The following is a 16,905-nucleotide window of genomic DNA, read 5'->3' as shown; positions in this document are numbered from 1 at the left end:
CATTTAAGATATATTGATTTCACTGATTCTACTGCAGTGAAAATATGAGGAAATGGGATATCTAGGTCTAATTTCTCTTTCAGTGAAGTCTTTAATAATTTCTGGAGGTTCTTCTATATTGAATTTCAATCTTGGCTTTGCTTGTTAGATTTATATAGTGCTTTTCCTCCTAAGATCACAGAGCTCTGTGCAAAGACTTTGGAAAGAGTAACCTTTAATATAAAGAAGTGAAAAGACACACATAAAAAATTGAGAAGGTGCTGTGTAGAACAAAGGTTTGGGATGAAAACAGTAGGAACAGTAGTTAACAGCAAATTTGCAAATTCTCAGTCAAGGGTGTTTGGACCAATTCCTGAAAAATAGCACAAGTAATCTATGAGTCTTCAAATAAAGAGAAAAAGGGATAAAGACTGTTAAGTTGATCTTGCCTTATCCACTATCTGGTTTTTCATTTTGTACCATTATGAAAACTGGATGTGGAACAGCTTTCCTGGAAAGTATTTCTACAATTGTTTCTCTACGGTTTCAAACTGCTAAACAGGAGAGAGAGTTCAGTAGTTTGAGCTCTTTTTATTTAAGCTCTTACCACTTTCTCTCTCTTTTTTTTTTTCAATGCTCTTTCATCCCAAGAAAATCCATTTAAATGTCAAGGACAGATGGGAAGGCAATAGGGCAGTGAGACCAGTTGATGTAATTACTTTTTAGTAATTATGCTTAAGAAATATAAATTGGGAGCTTGTACCAAAGATTTTAAAATAATTAAACCCATGCAAGGGCTGTACAGAAGAAATATGACTTTCATTTAGTAGAATGTATACAAAAAATCTTTACTTTCTAACAAACCAGTGCAAGTTATTGATAAAAGATGATTAACAAATGTGTGAATTTAATATGTATCATACCATCAATGAAAAAAATCTTCATTTTATGTAATCAGTCTTTTAATTAATTTTCAGAATACTTATGCAGATGTCAGAGTAGAATACTAATAATTATTAAATGTCACTAAATAATAGTCATTATTCTAGACCCTTGATAAAATTTATCTTATTTACTCTTCACTAAAACCCAATAGACTTGGTATTTTCACTTCTGGAAAAATATAGTAGAAGTACTTTTTTCCCATTTCTCTCACTAAATATATATTAAAAACAACCCATCATAATAGATATAAAACAAACTGAAGCCTGAGATGTGGAAAGATGCAGACAGTGCAGACAGACCAGCAAGAAGTCTTGAGACCCAAGGAATGATATGGTGGTGAGATCACTAGGGGTTTTTTCTTCCTCCATTTCCCTCCAAATTGGTGCTAAAAAGCTAGGAACCCAGAAATGTCAACAGTCATGGACAAAACACACAAACAAAAGCTTGCTCCCTTTAACATAAACAAAATGAAGGATAAATCATATTATCATTTAGTAAATGCAAACAAACTATTTGACAAAATCCAACACCCATTTTTGATAAAAACTCTCAGCAAAGTGGGACTAGAGGGAACATATCTCAATATAATAAAGGCCATATATGAAAAACCCACAGCTAACATCATACTCAATGAGGGAAACCTAAAAGTGTATCCTTTATGATCAGGAAAAAGACAGGGATGCCTAACCACAACAATCAGACAAGAAGAAGAAATAAAAGGCATCCAAATTGAAAAGGAATAAGTAAAACTGTCATTATTTAAAGATAACATAAATCTGTATATAGAGAACACAATTCTACCAAAAAAACACTAGAACTAAATTCAATAAAACAGAAGGATACAATATATTTAGAAATTCGTTTTATTTTATACACTAACTAGGGGCCCAATGCACAAAATTCTGCAAGGGTAGATCTTCGCAGCCCCAGCTGCCATCTGGCCCCAGCTGCCTTGTGGCCATGTGGACCCGGCCCCCACATGCATCTGCCTTGGCCTGGCACTGCCCATGTTCACCGCCACAAACCCCCAGTTCCCGGTTCTGTGGAGCCCCCCTGATTGATCGCCCTGCAGAGGGTGGCCTGGGCCTCCCTCTTTAGAGTGATCATGGGGTGATGGCCAGATCCCAGACCAATAGCATCAAACCTGCCTTGGCTGGCCTGGCGCCAGTGGGTGTCATAGTGTGGTCGTCCAGAAGGTCATCCAGATGGTCATTCTAATGTCTGGGCGATTTGCATATTACGCTTTTATTGTTATAGATAATGAACTATCAGAAAGAGAAAGTAAAAAAAAAATCCCATTTACAACTATATCTAGAAAAGTAAAATGCCTAAATTTAACAAGAAAAGGTGTAAGAATTATACATGGAAAATTTTAACACACTGAAGAAAGAAATAGAAGGAGATACAAATAAAGGAAAGCATATAACATGCTCATGAATATGAAGAAAAAACATTATTAAAATATCCATATTATCCAAAGTAATCTATAGATTTAATGCATTTGCTATCAAAATACCAATGGAGAACTAGAACAAATAATCCAAAAATGTATATGGAACTACAAAAAATCTCAAAGAGCCACAACATTCTTTTTTTTTTTTAAATTAAATCTTTATTGTTCAGATTACTAGCAGCTATAATTCCACCCCTGTCGGCAATAATGAGAAAGCCTTTCTCCAGCCCAGGAGCTGGTAGAGACCAAGAGGAAAACCTGGACTCCCACAGCTCCCTTCACTTATGGATCAATGTTAGAAATACTAGTTAAGAAAAACACATAAAAAAGCAAACAAACAAACAATCAAACAAACAAATTTAAAAAAACCCTTGACTGAATAACTTGTCATGTAAAGAAGCATGAAAATTTCAACTGAAATAAAAAAGTCAATTGACATGTATCAACACTGGGATGCATGAAAAATATGGTGAAATTATCTGACAAAAATTTAAGGCAGCTATCATAAATATATTTCAATAGGCAACTTGAACAAGATTAAAACTATAAAAAGTAAGTGTCTTCTCAAAGAAATAGAGGATATCATCAAGGAAATAAAATATATAAGTCATTACCAAGTGTAGATTTTAAAATAAAAAATAAGATAAACAAACCAAAACAAAACAAAAACTCCACAATGGTCGGCTTAAGAACAAAACAAAGCCTGCAGAAAAACAGTCAGTGAATTTAAAGACTGTAACAATAGAAATCACCCAATCTTAACGACTAACAGAAAATGGGTGGGAATTAAAATGCACACAGCTTCAGGAATTTGTGGGACAATAAAACAATGATATGTTAATTGGTTAATTATGTGATCATAGTCCATTAGGAGAAGAGAGAGGGTAGGGCTTAAAAAAGCTTTTAATTTTCCAAATTTGGCAAAAGACACAAACCAACAGATTAAAGACTTTGAGCAAATCCTGAATAGTATAAACATTTAAAAATATCTATGCCAAGACGTATCATAGTCAAACATCTGAAAACTAAAGTAAAAAGAAAAAAAGAAAAAGAGCAGCAAGTAAAAGAAATAAAAAGTTATAGAGATCATAAATAAAGAAATAAAACTGTTTCTATTCACACATGACATGATGGTCTTTGTAAAAAGTCCTATGAAATCTGCTGAAATAATTCCTAGAATTAATTAGTGAGTACAGCAAGTTTGCAGAACATAAAAATAAATTTGCAATAATCAACTTTATTTCTATATATTAGCAATGAGTATGTAAATGATACGGGAATTTTGGACTGGAACTCCTGGTTGTTCCCCTGGGCAGGATGGCTTCCCTGAGCTCTTTGTCCATTGGAGCTGGGAATGAAACCACGGATGGAAGATGTTATAGCAAAGATGGAAATTTATTGAAGAACAAGCACAGACTCCCACTTGGGGAGGGGGAAAGAGTCCCACTTAGTCCCTTTTCCCTACTGTTTATAAAGGCTGCAGATCTTTGTGCCTTGATACCCCCTCTATTTGTCACCATATCCTTCTGATTTTGTCACTATAACAACTCCTGAACCCAAAGGTGGGACCTTCACATGGGACATGTGAGTCCTCCTCCCTCATTGTTCTCCTATTCCCTCTGGGCTTTCTTCCTCCTTCCCTTTACTCTTTAAATGTGTACCTTTTGCTACTTCCAGTTCCCTCATCTTATGGAAATGTATCTGTTGCCTCTCCCAACTCCCTTGTCTTATGGAAATGTAACTTCTGCTGGCTTCCTGCTCCCTTGTCTTGTGGAAATGTACCCTTTCACAACTCTGTACCCTGTGTTTTTTCCATGGATCCCTTTATTTTAAAAATTCCCTAAACCTGCCTATTTCACTCCTAAAACTTTCTATTTCATAAACATCAAAATTAAAATACAATGCATGTATAATCATTCAAAAAGAGAATAATGCACATAACTTATACATTTAAAATTATAAAATTCTGATAAAAATATCAAAGAACGTATAAATAAGTGGAGAGACATAATGTGTCCATATACTTAAAGACTACTAGTAAACATAATAAAGATTCCCATTTTTCTTAAATTGATATATAGATTTAAGGTGAGGGTGGGAGGGATTAACCAAATAATTTATGTGCATATACACATAACCCATGGGCACAGACAACAGTGCCGTAGGTCTGGTGAGGGGATATGGGAAGGAGGAGATGAATGGGAGGATAAAAGGGACATCTGTGATACTTTCAACAATAAAGATAAATTAAAAAAGAAAAAAATATTTGGAAAGATTTTTTGTTGATTTTTCAGGATTATTCTAAAAGCTACATGTCAAGGCAAAAGATTTAGAATAGCTAAAACAATTTTGAAAAAGGAAAATAAAATGGGAGAACTCACTTTACCCTGTATCAAGACTTTTAAATATTGATGATAACGAAGATTGCATGGTATTGGTGAAGGGAAAGACACAGCTCAATGGAGCAAGGTAGAAAACCCAGAAGTAGCTCTATACAACTACAGCCAGTTGGCTTTTGGAAAAGGTGCAAGAGCAATTAAATGGAGGAAAGATAGTATTTTCAACAAATGGAGATGGAACAATCAGACACATGTTATACAATAATGTTATACAATATTTATACATACCATAGAATAATGAACTTACATGTTATACAATAAGTAACTTAAAATGGATAATATATTTATATATAAAATGTAAAACTGTAAGGCTTTTAGAAGGAAATATATAAAAATACCATTGGCACATTGGATTTGGTGCGATATTTTTACACATAATATCAAAGGCATGATCCACAAATGAAAAACCAAAATTTTATCAAAATTGAATCTTTTGCCATGTCAAGAGGATGTAAGGAAAAACTCCAGACTGGGAGAAAATAGTTGCAAACCATAAATCCAAGAGACTCCTCAGTAAAATATAGAAAGAACTCCCAAACTCAATTATTAAAAGCAAAATAAGACAAAAACAGTCCAATTTTAAAATGAAGAAGTCATGAAAGACAGTTCACAAAGATGATATACAAATGGCAAATAAGCCTGAAAAGATCAACATCAGTACCCAGCAGGGAAATGCACATTAAGAGTAACATGAGCTATTACTACTGGGTCAGAGTCCAAAAGACCACCTCCGTTTGCTGATTCACTAGGAAGACTGACAGGACTCAGCATATAGTCACACTTTCAGCTATAATTTCTTATAGCAAAATGATACAAAACAAAATCAGCAAAGAAAAAAAAATGCATGGGAAGAATTCCAGTGGAAATCAGGTGCAAGTTTCCAACAGGCATCTCCCAGTGTAGTTACACAGCACATACATCCTCTGGCAATGAGTTGTGGCAACACATGTTAAATGTTGTTTATTGAGAAAGCTCATTAGAGATTCAATGCCAAGAGTTTTTAACTGGGAGCTGATCATGTAGGCAGCCTTTGTCTAGCATGTATCAAAATTCCAGACTCACAGAAGGAAAGCAGGTATTCAACATAAAGCAAATTGTTTGCAAAAGCAGTTTAGGTAGAGTGAGCCATTCTTATCAGGGAATAGTGGGAACCCTCCCTAAATCAAGTTCCACTTTGCTAGCTAAGGGCAAACCTGAGATAACGATTTTATTTCTCCTATGTTAATTTTTCTGCACAACTACATTCCCATCTAGAACAGCTAAAATAAAAGTAGTGACAAAAACAAATACTTGTGAGGATGTGAAGAAAGTGGCTCTCTCACACATTTCTTATCTGTTTATATAAAAACCCTGGGTATAACGTGTCACGACTGAGGCTCAACCAACCAGAAGGAAGTCAGTCCTGCAGGGGTCACCTTGGAAACGGCTGTGCCCTCCCCAAGCTGTTTCCCATGAGGGCAAGGTTTCATGCAGGAACCCGCCCTTGGAGCTTGAACACACTGAGTCCTGGGTCCTCTTAGCAACAGCTGCGCCCTCCCTGAGCTGTTTCCTCTAAGGGCTAGGTTTGAGGAAGGAACCGGCTTTCAGAGCATGGACGCACTGAGTCTGTGGTCACGTTGCCAAGGGCTGCACTCTCCCCAAGCTGTTTCCCAGGAGGGCGAGGTTTGAGGCAGGAACCGGCCTTCGGAGTGTGGAGGCATATCTTTATAAAGTTTTAATACATTATATTAGAGGTCATGGTGGTAGTTTTACCCATAGCATCTATAGGAATTGCTGCAAATTTACTTCTGGGTGGAAGAACCTTTCATTCCCAATATAAATTACCGATTCCATTAAATGAAACTTCAATTTTTAGACTTGATATAAACAGTGAAGTTGCTAAAACTATTAAAAAGGCCCAACTTCCCATTAATGATGAATGCACCATGGCATCCAGTCATGCTATAAACACCATAGACAGATTACTAAGAGAAATTATGAATTTGAATGCTGTATTTGGTGGGAAAGTTCTCCTTCTTGGAGGGGATTTTTGACAATGTCTCAGTATTGTACCACATGCTATGGGATCGGCCATAGTACAAATGAGTTTAAAGTACTGCAATGTTTGGGGATGTTTCAGAAAGTTGTCTCTTACAACAAATATGAGATCAGAGGATTCTGCTTATAGTGGATGGTTAGTAAAACTTGGAGATGGCAAACTTGATAGCAGTTTTCATTTAGGAATGGATATTATTGAAATCCCCTGTGAAATGATTTATAATGGATCTATTATTGAAGCTACCTTTGAAAATACTATATCTATAGATAATATTAAAAATATATCTAAATGTGCAATTCTTTGTCCAAAAAATGAGCACGTTCAAACAGTAAATGAAGAAATTTTGGATATACTCGATGGAGATTTTCACACATATTTGAGTGATGATTCCATTGATTCAACAGATGATGCTGAAAAGAAAAATTTTGGCATCTAATTTCTTAATAGTATTACTCCATCGGGAATGCCGTGTCATAAATTAAAATTGAAAGTGGGTGCAATCATCATGCTATTGAGAAATCTCAATAGTAAATGGGGTCTTTGTAATGGTACCAGATTTATTATCAAAAGATTATGACCTAACATTATCGAAGCTGATGTATTAACAGGATCTGCAGAGGGAGAGGTTATTCTGATTCCAAGAATTGATTTGTCCCCATCTGACACTGGCCTCCCACTTAAATTGATTCGACGACAGTTTCCCATGAGGCCAGCATTTGTGATGACTATTAATAAATCACAAGGACAAACTCTAGACAGAGTAGGCATATTCCTACCTGAACCCGTTTTGGCACATGGTCAGTTATATGTTGCTTTCTCTCGAGTTCGAAGAGCATGTGACATTAAAGTTAAAGTTCTAAATACTTCAGCACAAGGGAAATTAGACAAGCACTCTGAAAGTGTTTTTACTCTTAATGTGGTGTACAGGGAGATATTAGAATAAGTTTAATCACTTTATCAGTCAATGTTTGCATCTCTGTTGTTTTTATATCATGTTTTTGTTGTTTTCATATTATGTTTTTATTGTTTTTATATCATGCCTCTGTTGTTGTTACATCCTTTTGTTACTGTTTATTTACTAATAAATTTATATCTTATTTCCATATACATTTTACTAATTTCCTTTCATCTCTCACACTTCTATTTTAGAGAAAGAACAAATAGCAATATTAAAATATTTCAGCTAATTAATTCCCTTTTAATACTTGGAGTGCGGGAAACGAGTTAAGTGGCTACTAGTCTATATATATAAAAGCTTAAGTGACCAAATGAACGGAAACGACCTAACAACAGGTCCACTGGTCACTATGACACGCACTGACCACCAGGGAGCAAACGTTCAAGGAGGAGCTGCCCCCTGGTGTTTAGTGCCGCTAACATAGCAGGAGCACCACTCAGCTGACCTACGGGCGCCAGATGCCAAGGACTCACTGCTGGCAAATGCAGTTGCAGCAGCACAAACTTCTCCTGCCTCTGCGGCAGCACTACAGAGACAGCAGTAGGCGAAATGGTGCCAGGATGAACAGGAGCAGTGCAGCGCAGCACAGCACAGCATCCAGCCCGGGCTTGGGCTCCTCCTCAGCACACTACTATCATCGGACTGCCAGTTTCAGCCTGATCCCCACAGGCCATGCCATTTGTCCCAGAGGCATGAAAACTTGTGTACACACAAAAATGCACACAATTTCATATAACACCTTTTATTTGTAATAGCCAAAAACTGGAAATAACACAGATGTCGTTTAATGGATAAATAAACTGTGGCACATACATTTAATTGAATACAACTCAAGAGTAAAGTAAATGACTAATATATGCAAAAACTTAGATCTCAAAGGCATTATCTACACTAATAAAAGCCTAGGTGGCCCTTGCGCCCTCACATCATCACAAGATGGTTGCCCCACGTTGTCACAAGAAGGCCACCCTCATGTCATCACAGATGGCAGCCACAAGATGGCCACCACAAGATTGTCATCAGAGGAGGGAAGTTGTGGGTGATCAGGCCAGCAGGGGAGGGCAGTTGTGGGTGAACAGGCCAGCAGGGGAGGGCAGTTGGGGGTGAACAGGCCAGCAGTGGAGGGGAGTTGGGGGTGATCAGACCAGCAGGGGAGGGCAGTTGGGGGCAATTGGGTCAGCAGAGAAGTGGTTAGGGGCAATCAGGCAGGCAGGCAGGTGAGGGGTTAGGAGCCAGCAGTCCCAGATTGTGAGAGGGATGACCAGCAGTCCCAGATTGTGAGGGGTCCCAGATTGGAGAGGGTGCAGGCTGGGCTAAGGGACACCCCGCCAGTGCATGAGTTTTGTGCACCGGGTCTCTAGTGTTATATAAAAAACACAATCTTAAAGACTGCAAAATGTATGATTTTATATATAAAACATTTTTGAAATGACAGAGTATGAATATGTAGAGCAGATTAATGGTTTCCAGGAGTTATGGATGGTGGCTGAAGAGAGGGTAGATGTGACTATAGATCACAAAGGAAACCTCTGAGGCAATGAAAGAGTTCTGTACTTTGGCTGGTGGTTGCTACTCCAATCTACATATGTGAGAAAATGACATTTAACTATATGGTCAATTTCCCAGTTTTGATTTTAAGTTATCCTATATAATAAAGAGGTAATATGCAAATTGAACCTCATGCCCTTACATCACAAGATGGCCACCCCCATGTCGTCACAAGATGGCTGGCAGGGAAGGTCAGTTGGGGGTGACCAGGCCTGCAGGGGAGGGCAGTTGGGAGTGATCGGGCTGTCAGGGGAGCAGTTAGGTGTCAATCAGGCTGGTAGGGGAGTGGTTAGGGGGTGATCAGGCAGGCAGGCAGGCAGGCAGGCAGGCAGGCAAATGGTTAGGAGCCAGCGGTCCCAGATTGTGAGAGGAATGTCCAACTGCTGCATGGATCACGTCTAAACCGGCAGTTGGACATCCCCCGAGGGGCCCCAGATTGGAGAGGGTGCAGGCTGGGCTGAGGGACAGCCCCCCTCCAGTGCACAAATTTTGTACACCAGGCTTCTAGTAGTATATAAACTGTAAGCGAAGAGAAAGTGGGTGAGGGTTACATGGGACCTCTCTGATTCTTAATCTACAATTATTTCAAAATAAAAAAGTGAAAAACTATAGGTTAATAATTACTTTAATTATTTAGAGGTGAAACATAGTACTGTTTCTGCCTTGATGGATTTCAAAAGTATATACTTAAGCAAGAATGCAAACTAATCCATATTTTAACTGAAATGTTAATCTCTCTTATTTTCAAGAGGTAAGCTAATGAATAAAAACAGAATGCTTTAAGAATAAACATGGAGACACAAATAATAATAATTTACCAGATAACTGAAATCTGAAAAATTGGGGTATAATTTTTTTATGCTTTGATCCTATATTACATACTAAACAGCAGAGTAGGACATTTTATGCTTTAAAAAAAAAGAATCATCAAAACAAACAAACAAAAATCCTGCTAAGTAGACATTGTCATTCTTATGCACAAAGGAGACTGCAAAATTTCTGAGTTTAAATAATCCAACCAAGATAGCAGAGAAAGTTTTTTGTGCCTTTGTTTCATTTTCTTTCTTCACATGAATACTATATACAGTCATGTCAGTTCTCAAACTAACATAATTCATTGCTTAATATAATAATTACGATAGAATATAAACTATATTAGTTTAAAAATTAATATAATTAGTTTTGATTTAATATATCATTTACTATAGCAAGAACCAATCATATTATTCATAAGTTTTCTTGAGTTAATATCTATTAAAAATATCTTGAAATCAAACACATACTTTTGAAATTGCTTCTCTTCATAGGTATATTTTTCCCAACTTATGTAGGAATCTAAATAAAAATTCCAAGGAAAATTTTCTACATTCATGAAATATTATCTACTAGAGCATGGATGGGGTCCGTCTGGCTGCCCCCTGATTAGGCCAATTGTGCCAGGCTAGCCAGGGGAAGGGGACAAAAGAGTTAGGCCAGCCAGCCCTGCCCCTGATTGGGGAAGGGGGGACTATTGGGGGTGGGACTGGCTCGGGGAGGGGCTGGTTGGAAGGCCCCGCCTCCTGGTCGAACTCCCTACCTGAGGGGACAATTTGCATATTGGCCTTTTATTATATAGGATAATACCTGAAAATTAGAACCATAAAATGTTAATTGAAAAGGCAACTAAAGGTAGTCGCTGCCATGAGTTGCAACTACAACGATGAGCTGCAGTTCTTGGAAAAGATCAATAAAAACTGTTGGAGAATCAAGAAGGGCTTCGTGCCCAACATGCAGGTTGAAGGAATTTTCTATGTAAATGATGCTCTGGAAAAATTAATGTTTGAGGAATTAAGGAATGCGTGTCGAGGTGGCGGTGTTGGTGGCTTCCTGCCTGCCATGAAACAAATTGGCAATGTGGCAGCCCTGCCTGGGATTGTTCATCGATCTATTGGGCTTCCTGATGTCCATTCAGGTTATGGGTTTGCTATTGGGAATATGGCAGCCTTTGATATGAATGACCCTGAAGCAGTGGTGTCCCCAGGTGGTGTCGGATTTGACATCAATTGCGGGGTTCGCTTGCTAAGAACCAATATAGATGAAAGCGATGTCCAGCCTGTGAAGGAGCAACTTGCCCAAGCTATGTTTGACCACATCCCTGTTGGGGTGGGATCCAAAGGTGTCCATCCCAATGAATGCCAAAGACTTGGAAGAGGCCTTGGAGATGGGTGTGGACTGGTCGCTAAGAGAAGGCTACGCCTGGGCTGAAGACAAGGAGCACTGTGAGGAGTATGAAAGAATGCTGCAAGCTGACCCCAATAAGGTCTCTGCAAGGGCGAAAAAAAGAGGCCTTCCTCAGTTGGGGACCCTGGGAGCAGGTAACCACTATGCAGAAATCCAAGTTGTAGATGAGATTTTCAATGAATATGCTGCTAAGAAGATGGGCATCGACCATAAAGGACAGGTGTGCGTGATGATCCACAGTGGAAGCAGAGGCTTGGGCCACCAAGTAGCCACAGATGCCCTGGTTGCTATGGAAAAAGCCATGAAGAGAGACAAGATTATAGTCAATGACCGTCAGTTGGCTTGTGCTCGAATCGCTTCTCCAGAGGGTCAGGACTACCTGAAGGGAATGGCAGCAGCTGGGAACTATGCCTGGGTCAACCGCTCTTCCATGACCTTCTTAACCCGTCAGGCTTTTGCCAAGGTATTCAACACAACCCCTGATGACTTGGACCTACACGTCATCTATGATGTTTCTCACAATATCGCCAAAGTGGAACAGCACGTGGTGGATGGAAAGGAGCGGACCCTGTTAGTACACAGGAAGGGATCCACCCGAGCTTTCCCTCCTCACCATCCCCTCATTGCTGTTGATTACCAACTCACTGGACAACCAGTGCTCATTGGTGGCACCATGGGAACCTGTAGTTACGTTCTTACTGGCACTGAGCAGGGCATGACTGAGACCTTTGGGACAACCTGCCATGGAGCGGGCCGTGCATTGTCCCGAGCAAAATCTCGACGTAACTTAGATTTCCGGGACGTCTTAGACAAATTGGCAGATATGGGAATTGCAATTCGTGTTGCCTCACCCAAACTGGTTATGGAAGAGGCTCCTGAGTCCTATAAGAACGTGATGGATGTTGTGAACACCTGCCATGATGCTGGAATCAGCAAGAAGGCCATTAAACTGAGACCGATTGCTGTTATCAAAGGGTAGAACCCTGACTGTAGCCATGGACTCCAATGACCCTTACTCAAGTGGAAGTGGACCGAAATGCTCTTCAGATATCAGAACTCAGAGACCTGACAGGTTCCAAAGTGTGTAGCTGTAACCGCCCACTGCAAGTGGCTGATGGGGAGGCTGATGCCTGGGGAGCCAGTGTTATAAAATCACCTTCTGGGAGGAGTCACATGGTCCCCATTTGGAAAGGGATGCATACGCTTCCTCCCTGATTGCCCACAGATTTTTAGGGAAACCTATTAGGGGATGGGGGTAGTTCAAGAAACCACCTTACTCAGTCATACGAATCTGTAACCATCAGAATGAACTTCTTTACACCAAGCTCTCTCTACATCCTGAGAGGTGTCAGGAAGAACATTCTGTTAAATGAGAAGGTTTTAGAATGTTTCCTTTCTGCCCTCCTTTTGTCACTTTGTCCATTTATCCACCATCTACCTCCTTCCCCTGCGCTGAGCAAAATCCTACCACTTTTACTGGGAGAGTATCCACGGGTCATGTCAGGATGTTAGATGATTGGCTGATGGGACACATTGAGGAGGGAATATGTGTGGCAGTGTGGGAATAGGGACCCAAAAGAAAATAATTTTTCATAGAGTTGCTACCTCTCTCATTCTAAATATAAGGCAGAGTTTTGACTTAGCCTGCAAAATGGCATTGGCTGGTATCTGTCATTAATTATGCCTGGTCTGGCAAACCTTTCTTAAATAATAACTTGCACTACAGCGGCAATACCTTTACATGGGTGAGGGAATCATTATAAAAGCAGGAAACGGCCACATCTGTGAGACTGGTTGCTCGGTGTTGACAAGTTGACTAGTTTTGTGCCACCTAATCACATTTCATGTTATGTACTGACACCTTCAAGATGTTAAAGTAGGTTACTAAGGCCTCAGTTGAATCCAAATAGCCAGTAAAGAGAAAAATCTAATAAAGTTGTAATAGGTTGTTAAAAAAAAAAAAAGAAAAGAAAAGGCAACTAAAGTAATTTATATTGTATCTAATGAGTGATTTATTATGCATAGCAACATAGAAAATGCATGCAATACAATGTTAAATTAAGCAACCAAAATTAGTTATATGACAATACCTATGACATTATATAGGCATACATGGGTAAAAATTGAAAGGAAGCATGTATAACTGAAAATCATGGTTTCATTAGAATTTTTAAATCATATCTTTATTTTAAAAGTTTTAGTTGGAAATGCTATTTGTTATTTTTCAGTAATATTTTTAAAAACTAAACTAATGTTTAAAGATTATTAGAGAGTTGTATCAACTTAGCTATTTGATAGCATTTAATTTTAGGGAAAATAATTGGTATAAAGTAAAATCAGTATAGTCTTAAAGGTATACTTTTGTGCTCAATACATTATGCCAGCATGCAAAAAAAAAATGCACTGTGATTTAGAAAGATGAAAAAAAATTACCATGGTATATTAGATATAACAATACATCTGATTCAGTATTCATTAAATAAGCTATAATAATGACAATGACAAACACTTTTGGAATGAATAAAGATAACTAATAAGATGTTGGAGTCATGGTGGAATGGTGTTCAAGAGGGTTCTGGGCAGTTCTAGAAGGACTACTTTTTATTACCATACTGAGTTTAGACAGTCACTCTAGAGTAGACTATGATACTCATATTTATCTCACCTTACCACTGTTTTGTCTTTCCTAACCTTTCTTTCCTAGATCCATAATTAAGAGGATTTGGTGTAGAAATAAGAGTTTGCAGGCAGGGAAGATATTTACTCCTGTCCTCACTCCATCAACCATCACCTAATATCTTTACAGTATGGACTCAGCCTTCATACATGATTTCTTAGAGCTGAAAAGTAAAGAAATAGCTTGAGTGTTTTTTTTTTTTTTGGGGGGGGGGAAGGGGACACCAATCATGTTTTTAGAACACGCTAAGGAATCAAAGTGAGTTTAAAAATAGTCTAATAAATTAATTGTGTGGTTTTCCACCAATTGTGAACATCTCACTGTCTGAAAGACAGAGAAATCTAGTCCTTAAAATATATTATATAAAATAAATAGCAGAAGCTATAAAAAGTTTTAATTAAAAAGTTTCTGAAGTCTGAGCACTTTCTAAAAAAATACATTGTTTTCATGTTTCACCAATTTCTGAATTTATTTTTAACTTTTGTGGAGATTTTCTGCAAGAACACCATAGATGTTTTTAATTACTGTCTTCAAGGTTAAAAATACAGAATATATTTTAATCTTGTCCTATCATTGGCATACTAAGAAGGCACAAAACACAACTGGTGGTAGAGGAGGATATATTTTACTTCAACAGACCAAACAATCCATAGTTAAGAAAATATATGACTGTGAATAAATTTTATTCACAAAATTTTATTTTCTCCCTGCTACTGTAGTTAAACTAGAATATGAATATAAGCTTGATAAATAAAAAGTAACAAATGTAAGATCTATAATTTACATATAAAAACAGAGCATCACCTCAGCATTTTCAACACATGTAATCATTTACTGAACAAATACTTGTTACTACTTTCACTATGCCAGGCACTATACTAAGTGTTAAGAAAAAAAATAGATGAGAGTGAACTTTTAACTTATTTTACCTATCAGAGTAAGATGAAAGACCCAGAAGCCAATAAATTACAACGCAATGTAAAAATATAGTTTTAGTCTGACCAGCATGGCTCAGTGGCTGAGTGTCGACCTACGAACCAGGAGGTCATGGTTGGATTCCTGGTCAGGGAATATGCCTGGGTTGTGGGCTCGATCCCCAATGTGGGGCGTGCAGGAAACAGCTGATCAATGATTCTCTCTCATCATTTCTCTCTCTCTCTCTCTCTCTCTCTCTCTCTCTCTCTCTTCCTCTCTGAAATCAATAAAAATATATTAAAAAATAGTTTTATTTGGCCTGTATAGGGTTCTAAGGGAACATAGAAGATAGCATGAATTAGCATTTCTGGGCATTTCAAAGAATGCCATATGAGAAAGTAATATTTGAGCTGGATCTTCAATGATAGTAGGACTTCAATACCAATAAAAAAATTAAAAATGGGGGGAGGCAATTCCAGGCAGTGGAAGGCAAACTGTACCAATCTGTGTGACTGTGGAAGAGCCTAATGTGTCTAGGGAGGTGGTTCTCAACCTTCCTAATGCTGCGACCCTTTAATACAGTTCCTCATGTTGTGGTGACCCCCAACCATAAAATTATTTTTGTTGCTACTTTGTAACTGTAATTTTGCTACTGTTATGAATCATAATGTAAATATCTGATATGCAGGATGTATTTTCAATGTTACAAATTGAACATAATTAAAGCATAGTGATTAATCACAAAAACAACATGTAATTATATATGTGTTTTCCGATGGTCTTAGGTGACCCCTGTGAAAGGGTCGTTCGACCCCCAAAGGGGTCGCGACCCACAGGTTGAGAACCGCTGGTCTAGGGTATAGTAGAAAGTTTCATGGATGACAAAGTGAAAGATGGAGTTGGAAGACTGGAATGAGTCATAGCAAATAAGTTTAAAAATATAGATCAGGGTTATGCTGTAAAACATGTGCCTACATTTTATATCTAGTTGATGTTTTGAATTTTATTCCATATGCCTAGGGTGCCAATGCAATTTTAATATCAGTAAGTAGATGATTTATTTGCATTTTAAGTGTGGTAACTGGAATGGCAGCATAAGTCAAATGGAACTAAATAAACTGATTGTATAGAAACCAACTAGAAGGTTTTTTTTTTACAGTGTTTCAAGTGATAGATACGAGGACCTGAACTGAGGCAGGAACAATGAGGGAAGAGGAGAGGACACATTTTAGAGAGATATCTGAGTTCCATTTTGACAGGATTAGAGTCAGAAATTTTGATGAGCAGAATTAGCATTAAATGAGGTAAGGAATAAAAGCAATTCCTTTCCCTGTTTTTACATTTTTTGAAATCAAACAAATTTTTCCCAATTTCATTCTTGAGTTTGAATATAATATTTAGTTGTTCTTTTCTTCTAATGAGAATCTTTCCCACTAATGGTAGGCATTAGTGATCAATCTATATATATAAAAGTCTAAGCGGCCGGATGACCAGACCACCAGACAACTGACAACTGGCCAGTATCTATGATGCACACTGACCATCAAAGGGTAGACGCTCAATGCAGGAGCTGCCCCCTGGTAGTCAGTGTGCTCCCACAGCAGGAGCACCACTCAGCTGATGGATGGGCACCAGACACCGGGCTCACGGCTGGCGAGCACAGCTGTGGCAGCACGAGCCTCTCCTGCGACACTCCCCCTGCGTGCTCGAGCAGCAGCCAGGCACAGTGGGTCAGGAATGAGTGGGAGTGTTGTGTCGCCCAGTCTGGGCTCG

General features: G+C 38.3%; 1 protein-coding gene across 1 annotated transcript; it reads left to right on the top strand.

Moving 5' to 3' along the window:
- Positions 1-11,000: 11,000 nt before the first annotated feature.
- LOC102422686 (tRNA-splicing ligase RtcB homolog) lies at positions 11,001-13,504 on the top strand. The gene is given in 2 exon segments (XM_014457400.2): positions 11,001-11,480; positions 11,482-13,504. Coding segments are annotated over 2 exon segments (1,518 nt in total). The 3' UTR covers positions 12,520-13,504.
- Positions 13,505-16,905: the final 3,401 nt, after the last annotated feature.

The sequence above is a fragment of the Myotis lucifugus genome, unplaced genomic scaffold (genome assembly GCF_000147115.1).
Source record: "Myotis lucifugus unplaced genomic scaffold, Myoluc2.0 scaffold_75, whole genome shotgun sequence".
NCBI classification, from domain to species: domain Eukaryota; kingdom Metazoa; phylum Chordata; class Mammalia; order Chiroptera; family Vespertilionidae; genus Myotis; species Myotis lucifugus.
This window is presented reverse-complemented; position numbering and strand designations above follow the sequence as displayed.